This window comes from Canis lupus, chromosome 14 (genome assembly GCF_011100685.1).
Source record: "Canis lupus familiaris isolate Mischka breed German Shepherd chromosome 14, alternate assembly UU_Cfam_GSD_1.0, whole genome shotgun sequence".
Taxonomy (NCBI): domain Eukaryota; kingdom Metazoa; phylum Chordata; class Mammalia; order Carnivora; family Canidae; genus Canis; species Canis lupus.
In genome coordinates this window covers 29910867-29927700 of record NC_049235.1, presented here as the reverse complement: position 1 = coordinate 29927700, position 16834 = coordinate 29910867, and the positions used below count along the sequence as shown (strand labels likewise).

At 32.6% G+C, this 16834-nt stretch overlaps 1 protein-coding gene across 3 annotated transcripts in view; it reads left to right on the top strand.

The window, feature by feature from the left end:
* AGMO (alkylglycerol monooxygenase) overlaps positions 1-15537 on the top strand; it is a 344572-nt gene extending 329035 nt beyond the window's left edge. For all 3 annotated transcript variants that reach the window (XM_038556987.1, XM_038556984.1, XM_038556986.1), the window contains one exon: positions 14156-15537. In XM_038556987.1, the coding sequence (XP_038412915.1) occupies positions 14156-14230 (75 nt within the window). In that variant the 3' untranslated portion in view covers positions 14231-15537. The remainder of the gene's footprint in view (positions 1-14155) is intronic.
* Positions 15538-16834: the final 1297 nt, after the last annotated feature.

Sequence of the window (16834 nt, the reverse complement as noted above, 5' to 3'; positions counted from 1 at the left end):
TTCATCTCAGCGAAATTTTCAAGGTCACCACAGTCATCACATCCCAAGATTTTGTAAACTTTCTCTGTGTAACTTCTGCTTCACAACAAGGGGAATCCCTGTACTAAATGCTCTGTGGTAAACCAGGTTATTACAGGGAGTCATAATTAGGTCAAGAAAAATGCTAGTATTGAAATCTAAATATAGTTGACATAACAGAAAGTCTCAGTACACTGCATTTGTTGTGACAGCATTTATATTACGTTTATTCACTTGAAAGTTTGAAGTAAAAGCATGGTCTGTGCAGCTGTGATAGGATCATTGCTGTCAAAGACAGAGTTAGAAATAGCAGTGTATGCAGAGGTTTACTGAGGTTTAACTACTTAGGGCAGTTAAAACATATTTTAAAGCAAAATTTGTGTGCCAAAAAAAACAAACCAAATATTCTCCTATATGTTAATGTAAAGTGGGGGGTGACGTCATATGTACATTTAAGCTGCTTTTGGAATTTGGAGCTCTCAGATACACTCTGCTGTCTTGTTTGATCAAAAGCAAAGACATCTATTTAACCAATACTAGAGTAATAGAAGCTCAACATCAAAAATTAAAAGAAGTAACCTTACAAATAACCAGGAACAATTTAGATCTCATCATCCCCTTTTTTCTCTTTCTTTTCCCACTAAGTTTTGCCATTTAATCAAAAGGCAAGATTGGTTTAAATTATCAGACAACTACCTAGAGACGTCCCTTTGTTAATTTCTTCAGTCTTGCACAATAGTTCTCCAACATGAATATGTAAAAGAATTACCATAAAGGGTTTGCATACACAAAACCATGTGTAGTACACTAAAGGCGTTATTTAAGGGATATCCTAGGGTAATTTTAGCTTGGGACAACTTTTGTTGCATGTGCTAATTTCAGAAGCTAACCAGGAAGGTTCCATTGGCCCTTACTTAGTTATGAGAATTATTAACACATTTACCCAGAATCCATAAAATTTATCTTTTGACATAATTATAAACACATTTGCAGATACAAAGATATTGTCTAAAGACTCATACCACACCATGCGTCATTGATTCTTTATTCAATATTTGGCATTGGTTATTTATAAGTTTCTCCTAGAATTTTTATCATATAGTAATTGTTTTTAAGGATCTTCCCTCTGTCTTTTTTCTCTCTCAAAGAAGAGAGAAATAATCAACAATGAATTATGGACTATATAAAAACTAGCAGTTCTGAAGGTTTTGTGTTATAACTTGACCTAGATGATATATTAATGACTAAACTGTATTCTTCCCCCAACTCCAACCTTATTGAGCTATGGCTGTATTTCCTGAACTATAACTAAAAACAGGCAAAGTATTTTACCTCTGGAATTTCTTTTGTTTTTAAAACCCATCATTATTTACCAATATCTACCAAAACTGTCCATGACTTGTTTTATTTTAGTATATACCTCTGCAAAGTTTTATAAGAATCACTAGTGCTACTCTACCTTTTCTTTGTTGATGTTCACCAAGTTATTTTTCAAAAGTGAACCTAATGTGTCTTAACTTTTTAAATTTTAGGCCACAGTGGACCAGCTTATGTCCAAGGTGAAGATTAGGGATTTTGATTTCTAGAAATGGATGTTTGGGGAATCCATCTCTGCCATCCTCTGCCAGTCTGTAAACATATTCCACATGTATGGAAAATAATTTTTTTTAGGATTGGCTATTTTATTTTATTTATTTTTTTATTTGAATATAGTCAACAAACAATGTTACAGTAGTGTCAGTATATGACATAGTAATTCAACACGTATGCCATGTTCACCCCAAGTGTAGCTACCCGTTGTCACCATACAACACTATTACAATATCATTCACTATATTCTCTATGCTGTTGTGCCTTTTATCCTTGTGACTTCATTCCATACCTGGGAGTCTCTTTCTTCTACTCCCCTTTACCTACTTTGTCCCTTCCTTCTGGCAACCATCAGTTTGTTCTCTGGAAAGCTGATTTTCTTTAAGACTCCTCCCTTGTCTTTTCCTCCATTATTTCAGTTACCTTATTGTGCTAGTAACTAGGGCAAGATGAAGAAGTATTTCTGGTATACTCTTTTTATTAAAATTTTAATTATTTATGGGAGCTATCCTTAGAACTCTCTAACATTATAATATTGTATTGGCCAATTCTGTTATTTTTTTTCAGATAATGGAATAGAATAGATATTAGAGATTTCCTATTTCTATCTCATTGGGCAGAAAAGAAAATGACATCCAGAGAACATAAATGATTTGACTATTTCATGACCGAAAGGACAAGAATCCAAGTTTCAAGGCTCTCAACCTGTTTTTTTCCCAGGGCACTGGTTTAGATTTTTGAATATTCCTTTAAGCTTGTGGTTGTGATTTTAAAAAGTGGTGGATGAGGATACATTGAGATGAAAAAAAGTAAATATTAGAATTTTTGTTTCTAGTTGTTTTAACCCATCCTTTTAAAATAATTTTTTTTGTGGCTTATAATACACAAAAAAATAATTGAAATATTTAAAGGCTAAATGCAATGGAAGAGAAGAACTGCTATGATATATTTTCAAAATTAAATTTAGGGGTGCCCAGATGACTCCTTTGGCTAAGTGTCCAACTCTTCGTGCCAGCCCAGGTCATGCTCTCAGGGTCATGAGATTGAGCCCCACATTGGGCTCTGTGCTCAGTGCAGAGTCTGCTTGGGATTGTCTCCCTCTACCCCTCCTCCTGCTCTCTCTCTCTCTCTCTCTCTCAATTAAATAAATCTTTTTTTTTAATTTTTAAAAAAATAAAGTTTAGAAAACTTTGCTGTAAAAGCTGATCTAATATCAGTAGTAACTATAATAACAAAATAGCAAAAAAAAAAATAGCATCAGTGGAAACTACTAACATTTGCTGAGCACATGCATACATCAAATCCCAAGTGTTTATGCTCACTCTTTCACTTAATTATGCCAACTACCTTGTAAAATTATCCATGTGTTTCAGGTGAAGATAGTGAGATATATCAGCATTAAATAACTTCCTCAGGATAGAATTATGATTCAAAGCCACCTTTATAATCACATATAAGTTCAAAACAGTAATATATAGGTACTTTAGAAAACACTCTATCTGCTGAATGAAAATGATTCATCCCTTATTCATATAAGAATCCTATAAGGTAGCTGTGGCAAATATTCATCTTACAAATAAGCTAAGTCAGTGAAAAATATAACATATCTCTGTGATTGGCCTCTTTTCAGTAAAACATGTTTTTACATTGAGCCACATTGTGAAGATAGTTTTAACCTGAAGATTTAGAAATACGATATATATACAAATACCAGCCCTTAATAGATACTTCGTAGAAAACTATGTAGACCTACTTCTCTGAATTCAGGGCCTATGTGGCTCACAAGTGAATTCCATTAGAGTGAATTGCCTGGCATAAAACAAGAATTAGATATATATTTGCATAATAAATACAAACTAATGGGGGATGGTTCATTGCAATTTTTTGTGCATATATTTGCCTTTGAGGTAAGTACCATGATATTTTTTCTTATGCATGTCATACCTAGCACTAAATAAATAATAAGTAATTAGAAGGATATGGGTGTTTATTTTTAAAGTTTATTATTTTAGCAGTTGTGACTTTGCAATATTAGATTTTCTTACATTGAGTCTCTACTAAAATTTTTGATGACTTTTCAAGTGTTTTGTCTATAACACAAAGGTATAGAACAATAATTTTTTGCTGGCATTTTCTTACTATTCTTCCTCCATTATGTCCATTAAATTTGGCCCCTTCCTTTATGTTATATTGTCTATCCTAGTCAAAAAACATGTCGTGCTATCAGCTTAGTTCCAGTTAGAATTTTTTTGACTCAGCTTTGCTCAATATATATATTTTTTCATTTGTCAAAGAATATTTCAAAAATACTACTACTAAAAAATTATCTCTATTTTTATATAATTTTCATGGAAGACCATTTCCATTATATTGGTTAGCATCCCTGAGGAAAAATATCTGTAATAATTGTAAAAAAATATTTTAACATAATTTTAGATATGATTGGAAATTTAATGTAACATGAAAGATCAAAACCATGGTTTGGTAATAGAAGTGGGCTGGAGGATCATTAGTAACTATTATTTAGGGACACATAGGTGGCTCAGTGGTTGAGTATCTGCCTTTGGCTCAGGGCATGGTCCTGGAGTCCCAGATCAAGTCCCACATTGGGCTCCCTACGAGGAGCCTACATCTCCCTCTGCCTGTCTCTGCCTCTCTCTGTGTGTCCCTGGTGAACAAATAAATAAAATCTTTTTTAAAAATTGAAACTATTATTTAGTCTATATTTTTGTGTCATAAAAAGGATTTAAAATTTAAAATATTTTATGACACTAAAACTCATCAAGATCATCAAATTCTATGTCTTTACAGGATGAGGTACATAACGGAAATACTTCAAATGATGATCAACCTAATTGTACTTACCCACTGGGATCCCTGGGTGGCGCAGCGGTTTAGCGCCTGCCTTTGGCCCAGGGCGCGATCCTGGAGACCCGGGATCGAATCCCACGTCGGGCTCCCGGTGCATGGAGCCTGCTTCTCCCTCTGCCTGTGTCTCTGCCTCTCTCTCTCTCTCTCTCTCTGTGTGACTATCATAAATAAATAAAAATTAAAAAAAAAAATTGTACTTACCCACTAAGTACAATTATAGATTACTCTAGTTTGTAAGATAGTTATATTTTCCCAGCAATAATTATGTACCTACAATATTGAAAGGATCATTTTAATTTGTGACCATGAATGAGAAAGAACTGACATGTTGAAAACTCTTATGTTCCAAATTCTACTTATAATCTATATCTCATTATCTGTCACTCTGTTGTCACTTTTATTTTTTATTTTTTTTTGTTGTTGTCACTTTTAGTTTATTGAATCTTTTTAGCAAGAAATATAGCACAGTTTAATATCTTATATTTTCATAGAACTTTATGATTTTTTAATTGAGTCAATATTTACCATAATCTTGTGAGACCTCGAAGCTTTTATCTTTATTTTATAGAGGCAGAAACTGAAATTCTGAGTAACCTGCTGAGGCAAAATAATTTGTGTTGAATTGGGACAACCTAATTCTCTTATTCCTTTTCCAGAGTTCTAGTTTGACTAGGTTTCTGAACCTGATTTTGATATAATCAGAAGACCTTCTGCAATATTTTATGAGTATTCTTTCTTGGATATTTTAGATATAATTGACCATTGAACAGCATGGAGGTTAGAAACACCAACCCCCCATGCAATTGAAAATCCACATATAACTTTTGATTCTTCATAAACTTAACTACTAATAACCTAAGTTGACCAGAGGCCTTACTGATAACATAAATAGTTGATTAACACATATTTTGCATGTAACATGTATTATATAGTACATTTTTTAATAAAGGAAGCTAAGGAAAAGAAAATGTTATTAAGCAAATCATAAGGAAGATAAAAAAATCATTTGCAGTGCTGTATTGTGTTTATGGAAAAACAACAGCACTTAAGTGGCTGTGTGCAATTCAAACTTGTGTTGTTCAAAGTTCATTGTGTATATTAAGAAGTTAGAATAATATTTTTGAATACATGCAAATGAAAAGGAAAATGTGCTATATTGCAAATGGATGATGCAACAGCTAATTGTTTTCTTCCATGGATTGTGGGAATTATAAGACATCAAGTGATTTAATTGCACATTTTTACCTCATTGTTTCCTAAAGGAAAAAATACATATTCTTGTCCCTGAAATGTGGAAATTTCTCATCTTTCCAATTCTCTGCATAATTCGAGCTCTTTCCCAGCAGTTCATGATATCATGTTTCCTTTAATAATCTTTGCTTTCATAATTAGAGCCTTAATTATCATTATTGTTGTCATCGTCATCATCATGGTAGTCATCATTATGATCAGTATTATCATTATTTGGAACAGAAGAGATATAGGGTACAGGCTCACACTTTTTTATAGCTTAAAAGCTAGAAAATATGCTCTTTGAATGTTTGCAGTGTTTATGTAATCAGTACCTACATTGCCAAGGCTTATTGAAAACAGCTGGGTGCCTGCTGCCTGCCTCCCCCTTTGTTGGAACTGTTGCCAGAACAGGTAGTCAAAAATGGAAAGTAAGGGAAAATTCAGGCATCTGGGGTGTCTCTCAGGAAAGCAGCTGTGGCTTCCTTAGGAAGCAGTCATTGTTTCCCATCAGCCAAGACTCCGTATACCCTTGGGTCCAGTTCTGGCATGGCTGGCTTAGTAGGATGCAGTTTATGACTTAGGACTTACGCGAGAAACCATTTGGGCAGTCCCATCTTTGGCAGAACTTTGAGAGAAATCCCCCAAGCTGCAAGCCATATGTTGGCTGTTGGCCTTCTATTTAGCCTACTCTGGGAGGCTCCCATTTACTGGGACTCTAATCATCCCTTTGACACAAGCAAAAACAATACAAAGAGATCTTTTCAAAACATATCCTTCCAAGATATACTGTCGTTCTTTTAAAAAAAAACAGACATCACTATTATTTCTGTAAACATGGCAATTTTTTTCATGAAAAAAAATTTTTTACGAGGCTTCCTTTGTTTCCTAAATAGTAGGCAAGTACAAAGAATTTTTTTAACAGCCCACTGGACGTCCTGGACTAGCAGTGTTGAATGGCGTTCTGCATTTGTAAACACATGGTCTTTCAGATATAAATTTTTGTACACCAAGTATTGAAATTTTTTATGCACGTGAAAAGATTTAGGAATTTTTTTTACGACGTAAGCTCTCAACTGTGATGTCAGAGAGATGCTAGGAGCTGGCCTTTGTTATGTACAATACACTGAAAATCAAACTGCTGTGATGAGATTATCAGGAACCACTATGTGTTTACCATGAAAATGGCATTTTGGTAGAGCAGGATTGAATGTTTTTCTTGATAATTTTTGTTAAAACAGAGTTCTGATTTTAGAATGCAAATGCTTTAAATTTCAGCAGTCAGAAATAAAAGGGAATTAGAAAGGTGTTGTACTTTGAATTTTAGATTAAAGATCATACTTTTCATTATTACAGAGAGTTCTGTTAGGACACTTAAGGACCATGATTAATCCACCAACATTTTATTCAAAAATATTCAGTTTCAAAATATACTACTGGATATGAAGCAAACAATTTTGTGCCAATGTTAGACATACTCAGGAAAATTAAATGAAATGTTATTCTAGTTGTAGCTAGAACTTACTTGCAGAAATATGAAAGTAAAAAAAAAAACGAATGAATTTTTTAATTCACTGAGCTCTCTTCCATTTAAAAAAATATTACCTTCCATTTAAGTAAGGTAATAGTTTTTAGGGAAATGTTTACAATGTTTACAATGCTTGCCCTTGACTAATTTTAATATATAAAAATGTCTCAGGACAAATTAGGTAATGTTCGTCAAGTGCCTTATTTTTCCTACACTTATTCCCAAATTTATAAAAACTAAAATAGACTAGCCTTAAAATTTTTTACTGCTCTGATATCTTTTTCATTCCTAAATCCATAAAAAGTAAAGAACATGGGGCTCCATGGTAAGTACTAGAGGAAGATTATGAGTATAAACAGATGCTTTTCATAATGTACACTTTTCCTAAGGTATTTTTCCAACAGAACGGTCAACCTTTAACCTCACATTCATTCTCACTAGTGATATTTGGTCTTTTAATCTGACCTTATCATAACTTTCTCTCCATATCTCCATATTGTTTTTTATCCTACAGTTCAAAATAGAGTTCTAAAAAAAAAGTCTTACCCTTCTACATTAAGAATTTTAATTAGAAAAATATAAAGTCAGGCTCCAGCTTTGATAAGGCACATATTCTGACCATTCTATGGATACAAATCATGTCTAATCAACTTTGGTTGTCTCTTTAATTTTTCCTCCGTTTTAATTGTGGTAAGTTTAGCCTTTCCTTGTACCTATCCTTTTGGAAACTTCAAGCTGGGGATGAAAAAAATAACTGGAAAAAACTGAGAAGAAAGCCCGAATATCTAGAGTATGTATATTAAAATATTTAGAAATTTTCTAGGAAATCAACATAAATTGAGCTGTATCACTGTGTATAAGGAAAAGCAAGAATGTAGTAAGTAATTAAAGACAATTTTAAAATCCACACTACTGGATGGTCATACCCTCAGAATAAGGGTTGGTAATATTGGATAATTTTGAAGTCCTATATCTATAAACACACTTTATTCATAATTTTGAATTCAAAGATGAAAAATTCACAGATGTTTTTGAGAAATGTAGCATCTATTTTCACTTTATGCTAATTACAGTTTATACAATTTTGACCAGATGGGTTTGCATGCACAGTAGCTAATTCATGACAACTGTCTTCAAGTATATTCTCTGAATGGTAGGTAGTTCTTGAAGACCTATAAGTGATCTCTAATGCTCTTACTAATATTTATGGTTTTAAAATGTTATCATGATAACTCAAGTGTGATATAGATGAACAATAGAATGTTCTGTAGGGGCATTATTGTAAAGTATATACAATTTCTTGAGCTGTTTAGACATTTAGAAGTGAGTAAATTATTGTACATCATAGGAGATAATCATTTCCAGGGAGCTGAAGAAATGGTTACAATGAAGATTCTGTATTTGTTATCTAAAATTAACTTAGTACTTTTTTGTCACTAAAATTATTAGAGTCCTTTGCCCACACTGAGTAGTAAAATAGTGAAATATCTAGTTTTTCAGGTTTCAGAGTTCAGTTGAATTATTTAAAACTTTTGTTCCGATGTTTATTTTGTGTTTATTTTCTTTTAAAAAACATGATCATAGTATGTTTAATATTTTATCTTGTTTGAAAATGACTATCAGGGTATATGTAATGATTGAGAAAAATATATATTCTTTTTAAATAAGGCATTGTTATTATGGACATTCACATAAACTTTCTTCTTATATTGTTTTCCCTCTGTTAAGAATTTCAATATATATTTAAAAACAAGTGTAAAACAATGATACTTGATTTAAATCTTGACAGTATTAAATATGATAAGACTATGCATTAAGTATAGTGGTGATTGTATCTGCTTTGGATAGGATACAGAAATAAAGATAAAACACACGTAATAGTTGCAATGCCTGGAAATTATTTGTTTTAAGCCTTTTGTTTATTTGTCTGCAGATGACTCAGTATTTAAGTCATATATAGAATATACTGGAAGTAAAATCAGCAATTCCCAATTGCTTTTGAGTTAGCATTTGTCATATTTTATCTTTGAAAAATTCTAAGAAAAAAAAGTATAATTACCTAATATCTTTCTGATGTTTTCACTTCAGAAGGACTTTCAGTCCATTTGGCTCCAATTTCTAGTCTAGTACTGTTTGTGTTTGTCTCTTGCATTAATAGAAAATAGAGATATTTTATTGCAATTCAGGTGTGTACTCTAAGTTCTTATCTGCTTCTCTGTACAGCAGATGATGGTAATCTTTTAAAAAATTGAAATATTATGTTAAAAAGTATATTTAACAAAGAATTGGTACATTTTTCTCCAAATAATTTAGTAAAAACTTCTGCTTGTTTAATATGTTGCTCTTAAAACAAATTGTTGCTGTTGTCGTTGTTATGGTTGTGATAATTGGCTAGTTAATTGTTATTTTATGAACCTCATCAATGTCAAAGAAAAAATTTTTAGGTAAAAGTATGCTCTTCCATTTATAGGCAGGATATGATTTGTTAGGCATAAAAAAAAAAAGTATATCCATTCCAGGAGAATTTTAGGAAATCCAGACAAATGTCTAAATTTGGCTGAAAATATATGCAGTGAAATAAGCAGTAATATTTTTTAAATTATTTGAAAGTGATTAAGTCTCAGATCTTCACCAAAAAAATGTTATTTATAGTTAAAGTATTTCATGTTCCTTGTCAAGGCAGAATTTATCAAGCAACTTTACCCACCATTTACAAAATGACTTATCTTTTCTAACTTACTCGTTCAACTTTTTAGTGATTTAGTATACATAATTATATCACCACTGTGAAGACGCATAAAATTAAATGAGATATTATCTCTCAGGCAATGTATTCTATTTCAGTATTTGCAGCAATAAATCCATGCTTGAGAATCAAACTAAATTTCAGCTATTTCAGAGATTTAGTTTCTCCTGTGGGTAATGTTTCAAGTACTTCAAAAGTTTCATTTTATTTGCAAGTTTATTTGAAAGTTAAATGATTTGAGATATGTGGAGTTCTAGTTCTAATAGAAATTATCCACTACCTAAGAGGATATGTTATTTGCACCTCAGGTCATTTATTAATATATATATTAATTAATATTAATATTAATATATATATAGTAGGTATATTCAAACTGACAGAGACAGATATGTACATAGGTGTAAGAACAATCCACTAGCTTTGTAATTTGAGAGATAGCAGTATGAGGAGAAGTCACATGCACATAAATACCTCTTTTGGTACTATTCTGTCTCCTTTTAGATTAGATGTCTGATTTGCTCATAAGTAGAGCCGTGTTTAGTAAGTCCTCTTAAAACACAGACATTAACAGGGAGGAGCAGCAGAATAAAATATCAGTTCCCTCTGGTGTTTTAGTATGGATTACAGGCTCAGGTTAGCCACCTGTCAATTGATGCACTTTTTTGGAAAGAGGTGGAGGAAACAGGGAGAGCATCTGTACAGGCCAAAGTTCAGGAATCAGAGTCTAGGGCCATGGGAAGTCAAGGAAATAGCCTGAAGACAAGGGCCACTAATGATGTGTTAGCTCAAGGAGGGCTTGACACCAAGAGTGAACTTCCTCTGTTTCATATTTTAAATCCAGCTGTTAAAATCTTGAGACTTGCCCAGGCCTATGATAAAATAAGTGTTCATTGAATTTGTATATATTCAGAAACATTCTATCTATGATTAGAGAATATTGCAAAAAAATGCTCACTTTAATTGTCTTTTATTCTTATACTAGCCTCACTAGTAGTTTTCTTATCTTCCTTGAACAAATACTTAGTTGGGAAATATGTTAATGAACAATTATTTCAATGATACATTTAATCTAATCAACTACGGAGAACCAAATGAACAACTTCATACAAAAATCAAGAGAGAGTTAAAACAAGAGAAAATTTTAAAAATGGAATGACTGCAATCAATAATCAACTGGTTTTATTGAGTCCACATTAAATAATTTTCCAGCTTAAAATGATATGTGAAATACACATTTAGGTCTAATGTATGTATTGCACAACACATACATACTTGAAAATATAAGAGCAAATCTATTTTTCCTACTTAACTATTTTCTAATGAAACTGAGTGACTATTTCAGAGTCATGCATATTTTGAGAGGGGCATATTCATTGCATTAATTTTTATGTTTCTGTGCCATTCTGGATTATATACAAAAACTCCAATTTATACTTAAAATGCTGACGGTGAAAAATGTCAGAAACCTAGCAGTTACTGACTCAAAAATCATTAGGCAAGGATGAGTGACTACAAAATAAGAGGCAATGATTCACTACTGATGCACATATTCACTGAACTGACTTCACTGGATATGCAGTTAGATTTTCTGGGAGATGCTATGTAAACAAAAAAACTACCATGTCCCAGCTCTGATAGTTAGTAGCTTTGTGATTTCTCTGTAAATTCTAAGTTCCCATCGCCTAATGAGCAAATTGGGTACCAATCTACCAAGATTTGTAATGAGAATTAAACATTATAATCTAATAAAGCACCTAAAACAATGGCTGGTTTAGGCAAGGATCTCACTGCACATTAACATTGAACCTGAATTGGATTCCTATGCTTCATCAAGTTTTCACCCCATCCTTTTGAAGAGATAATATATACGGATGAAAAATCCCAGAGAAACAAAATAAAACTGCAAACTGTCCAATATTGCATTTTTTGATAAGCTAAAAACATTTTAAATCACTGGAAAAGACAATTGTGTTTAGTTAGGAATGGATCCTTAAGGAAATAGGACTTGAATTATAGTTTCAAAACACAAAGATTTAGTTGTGAAGTTGCAGATAAACAACAAAGGAGTGAAGTGAATTGTAATTTTTTTTCATTCTTTTGTTAGGTTGGAAGTTCTTACTCTTTCTGGGATTCCAGATGAAAGTATGGATAGTCTAGTGTGTGGGGAGTAGGGAAGAGGAGAATCATGACATACTAGCAAACTTTTACATACATTTTAGCTATTTCATTCTCCCTAGCCTTCACCCATGGAATCCTTATGACCCTAAACACTAAACTCAAAACCAGTAAAAATTTAAACTGCCAATATATTTCAGGTTCCACTACCTTACACAACACAAGGTATCTATTAGTTGCTTGAATTGGATATTGGAATATTATGAATTGGAATGGAACTATTTCTACTATTATTATGCATTTATCATCTCTCTCCCATTTGAAAGTTGTTTTTGCAGCTAGTACTCTGTCAACATTACCCATCTTCACAGACTAATGCAATTCATTGCACAGTCAAAGGGCTTTCATAAATACTCCCACCTTAGTATTATTTTGCTTGGCACCATCATGAGAAATCCCATGAGGTCATTTTTCTTGAATTACAGTCAAAAGAAACAAAATCAAAACCAGCCTTTAAATATATTGTATTTGATTTCTGAGGCAACTCCATAATGCTAATATTATTCTTGACTTCTGCTTCAATATAACTGTAGAGTTTGTTATTCATATGTATTTTTATATTGTGCATATTATAGGCTGAAAGGAATGCATGTATTTGAAGAAAACTGCAGACTGGCTAATGTGAAGGATAATAGTTCTCTAGGAAGAACCATAAGGTTCATATGAAATTGAACAACCTACCTGTGAAGTCTAAATATCAGTGTTTAGGAAAGTCGTATTGTTGTTTTTGTTTTTATATTCAGGCTTTCATAGCAAAATAACCACAGTTAAAGCTGTTTTCTCTTAATTGATGGCTGGTCTCAGTTCATGCCTTTGGCTTCTCCACAGTCCATCACCCCAAAATGTCCCTCATACCTCCATCTTATTACTTAAATGTTCTCCTTTGTATATTTTTGTGGATCTTTCAGGGATAGTGATCTTCTTCCTGGGGAGAAGACTTGGTCATATTTTGGTAGTTGGGATAGGCGGTTTGCACAATAAAAAAATATATGGATACAGCTATCCCAATAACTCCATTTGTTTGGGCATTACTCTTTTCTATCATCATACCAGTAACACCTCAAATGGAGATCATAAAAGCAATCTTACAGTTTAATTTTAGTACACAGGTAATAGCAAAGGAAAGGGTTGGCTTAGGAGGCCTCTAATGGTATAAAGATCATGACTAGTGCTTGGATTTTACCTCAAGAGAAGATACATGTTTTATGGCATTATGGCATTTAGATTATGCATAATAAAAAATTCTGCAACCATGAGTTCTTCTGAGAATGAATGTATAATCCTTCTTGCTAGGATCATCAGAAATCAAGAGTTTTATTTGGCTAATTTTGGGTGATTTATTGGGAATGTGTGATATTACTTGAAAGCAAAAAAAAAAGAACCAAAGAACTCAATGAACTCTGATGCTTCTTATGGCTTAGCTATGTTATCAATTTTAAAGAGAAATTTGTAGTACTTTTTTTAATATACACCTGATGAGATCAACAGACTGAGAAGGAAAATCAGCAGTGGTGTTTAACCTTTCATTCATGTTAGGTAAAGTTCATAACATGTTAGATCACATTGCCCCAGAGAGGAATGATTCTTTATAATGTTTTTATTCCTCCTTTTCCAAATGCTTCTTAAACTATATAAACAATGAGATCATTTCATACAGTACATTCTGCATACAGTATGCCCAGATGCCAGAAGAAAGTTCTGTCTCATTCAGTATCTAACGTTCATAGTCCCAAACCTAGAAATGATCCAGGTTGGAGAGTTTAAAAATAAAAGCCACAAAACCAAAACTTTTTACTCCCACTCCTGTCTGCAACGTAATGAGTTTTAAGTTGTGTTGGCTAAATTCTATCAGTGAACAACTGCTAAATTCAATTTGATTAATTTAACTGTCTAAAATGTTTATGTTCATTTCCCCTACAAAGATATTTTTAACTCAGTTGAACAAAACTATCTATTCAATTGTAATTGTTTTTCCTCTTTGTATCTTATTTCTTCAGATATTTTTTTCCATCTGCATTGCTTTCTGGGGAGTCAGAAGCATGAAACAACTTGCCTCCAGCCCTTCAAAATAACATAAGTTTGTATTCAATTCTTTTGTTTTAATCAGTTGTCCACAACCATGTTATATTATGATTGCATCTGAAAATATAATCGTATAATGATTATATGAAGCATTTCTTTAATGAAAGGTAAATATGCATATTTACTTTTGCTTGCTTTCCATATTTGTTAGTTTGTATTAAAATTAAAGTCAGCTGAGATGGCTTTTCTTTATTGCTAGTGTTGAAAGCAAGTAATCTCAAATACAATAATGTGACATTCACCGGTAGCATCTAAGCTAATGAGTATAAGAGAAGTGAGAGAAAAAAGAACAAAGATTTAATTTGCACTTTTTGACAACTTCCATTTGCTAAAGTTGTGCTTAGATAAATACTTGTTGTCATAAAAATATATCACATTAGTTGTCACTTAGGTCTATATTTACCTTTGAAAACCACATAACCTAAGGAGCTATGTTACTGAAAAAGACATCACTGAAATGGAAATGAATAGAATTTGTCAGAATGTGTGTATTCAACAGTTAATACATCTGTCTAATATGTTTGATCTGTTTGTTTTGGCAATTTGAAGAGCATGCGGTACAAGTATCCCTGCTCTTCAAAAGCTTACATTATGCTTTGCTTTTATGCATTATGAAAGACCAACATTAGTACCTATTTTCACCAACTGAAGGAAATTTTCACTTTTACAAAAAAAGTCAGATCTTTCAGAAACCTATAATTTCAGAAACCTGTAATTCTGTGTTACAGGATTCCCCTGTTTTCTGAAAGTAGAGCCTTCTTATGAAATCTTTCATAAGTCAAAATGGTGTAAAGTGAAGAAGCAATTACCATTAATTTATATGGAAAAGTTTTGAGCATTCCCAGACCCCCCAAAAAAATCTCTCATAGATTTTTCTGATCCTTTACAACTCATCTTGCTAATGGGTGAGGAAAATAAATCAGAAAAAAGCACAGATGCTTAGAGACACAGTTCAAAGCTATGGCAGCTTGATGCTGAGTATAGTTCCCTGGGAAGGAGATTGACCCAGCCACTCTTACTTCTTCAGGTGTGGGTGGCCTCTAGAACTGCTCACTGCAAAACAAGTGCTGCATGCTATTTTTGCTTTACAACATTTTTTTATAGAAGCAAAAATTATCTTCCTGTTTCTTATTAGTTAAGGAAAATGGGTACTAATATAGGTCTTTCATAAAACTGAGGTAGCTTAATTAATGCATAACATAAAAGTAAGGGATACCTGTATTTTAAATTGTCACAGTACTGTTCAGAATCTTTCTAAACAATTTTTAAAATAAATTTCTAAATAAATTTGTCCTAAGTGTTGTGTGTACATTACTCACTGGGATCGTAAGAAATCTCTTGAGTATTTTTATTAGGAACTGACAGGAATAAGCAGGATAAGGTTCAAAATGGCGGGAGGGATTGAAAACAGCTGGAAATTTTTCCTTCCCTTCTTTCAGTATTTCTTAGATTTAAATGTACAGTTTAAGTACAACAGTCTACCCATATACATAGTTTCATTTTCCGTGGTTTCAATTACTCAACTGTGCACTCAACTGTGGTCTGGAAACAGATGATCCTCCTTCTGATGTCTGAAGGTCAATAGTAGTCTAATGCTACACACAGTGTATGTAGCACAGTGCCTATGCCATTTGCCTCTCTTCTATCATCAGGTAGGCATTTTATCTTCTCACATCATCACCAGAAGGAGCGGTGAGTACAGTAGAATATGATATTTTTAGAGCCATATTCACCTAACTTTATATTGCTATAATTGTTCTATTTTATTATTAATTATTATTGTTAATCTATTACTGTGCCTAATTTATAAATTCAGCTTTATCATGGGTACATATGTATAAGACAAAGCATAGGATATAGAAGGCTCGGTACTATTTGTGGTTTCTGGTGTTCATTGGAAGTCTTGGAATGTATTCCCTCCAGATAAGGGGAGACTACCGTAATCAAAGTTATAAGCACCAAAACAATGCCATTCTTCGTTGAGTTTTGCTTATATTCATCTCCAAGTTTAAGACACTGATCAATTGGTTAATCTCATCTTAAAATGTGTTATTCATAAATAAATAAATAAATGTATATTTAAGCCCTGAACAGAGAGAAATATAAAACTGTTAGAAGAATCAGACAGCAGGTGTCTATGAGGACTCATGATGAAAAATTGAAACACATTTGGTTTTCAAACTGCTAAGGCGGAAGAAGATTAAATTTTGCATGATGAAACAATTAACAAATTATATATCAAGCTTCAGAAGTAGAGACTTGGCTTTGCTTCATTCATCTTTTTAAACTTCTTAATTTAACACAGTTAAAGCAAATACTTAAGGCCATAACAAATATTAAACCCTGCTTTGGTTCCTTACCAAGAGTTTGTGTTAGACTTTGCATATGTAGGATCATATCAAAGCAAGGAGCCCTCTGCTGGCTGAAAATGCTAAATTTATAGCATAAAAATTCTGAATATTCATATTATACATCCTAGAGACTTCAGTCTATAGGTTACATCCCCAAGGGATGGCAAGAAAAGAGAGGTTTCATTGATCTTTAGGTAAGTTTCTAGTGTGTCAGAATAGTCCATTGGTTTGTGTATAAATACA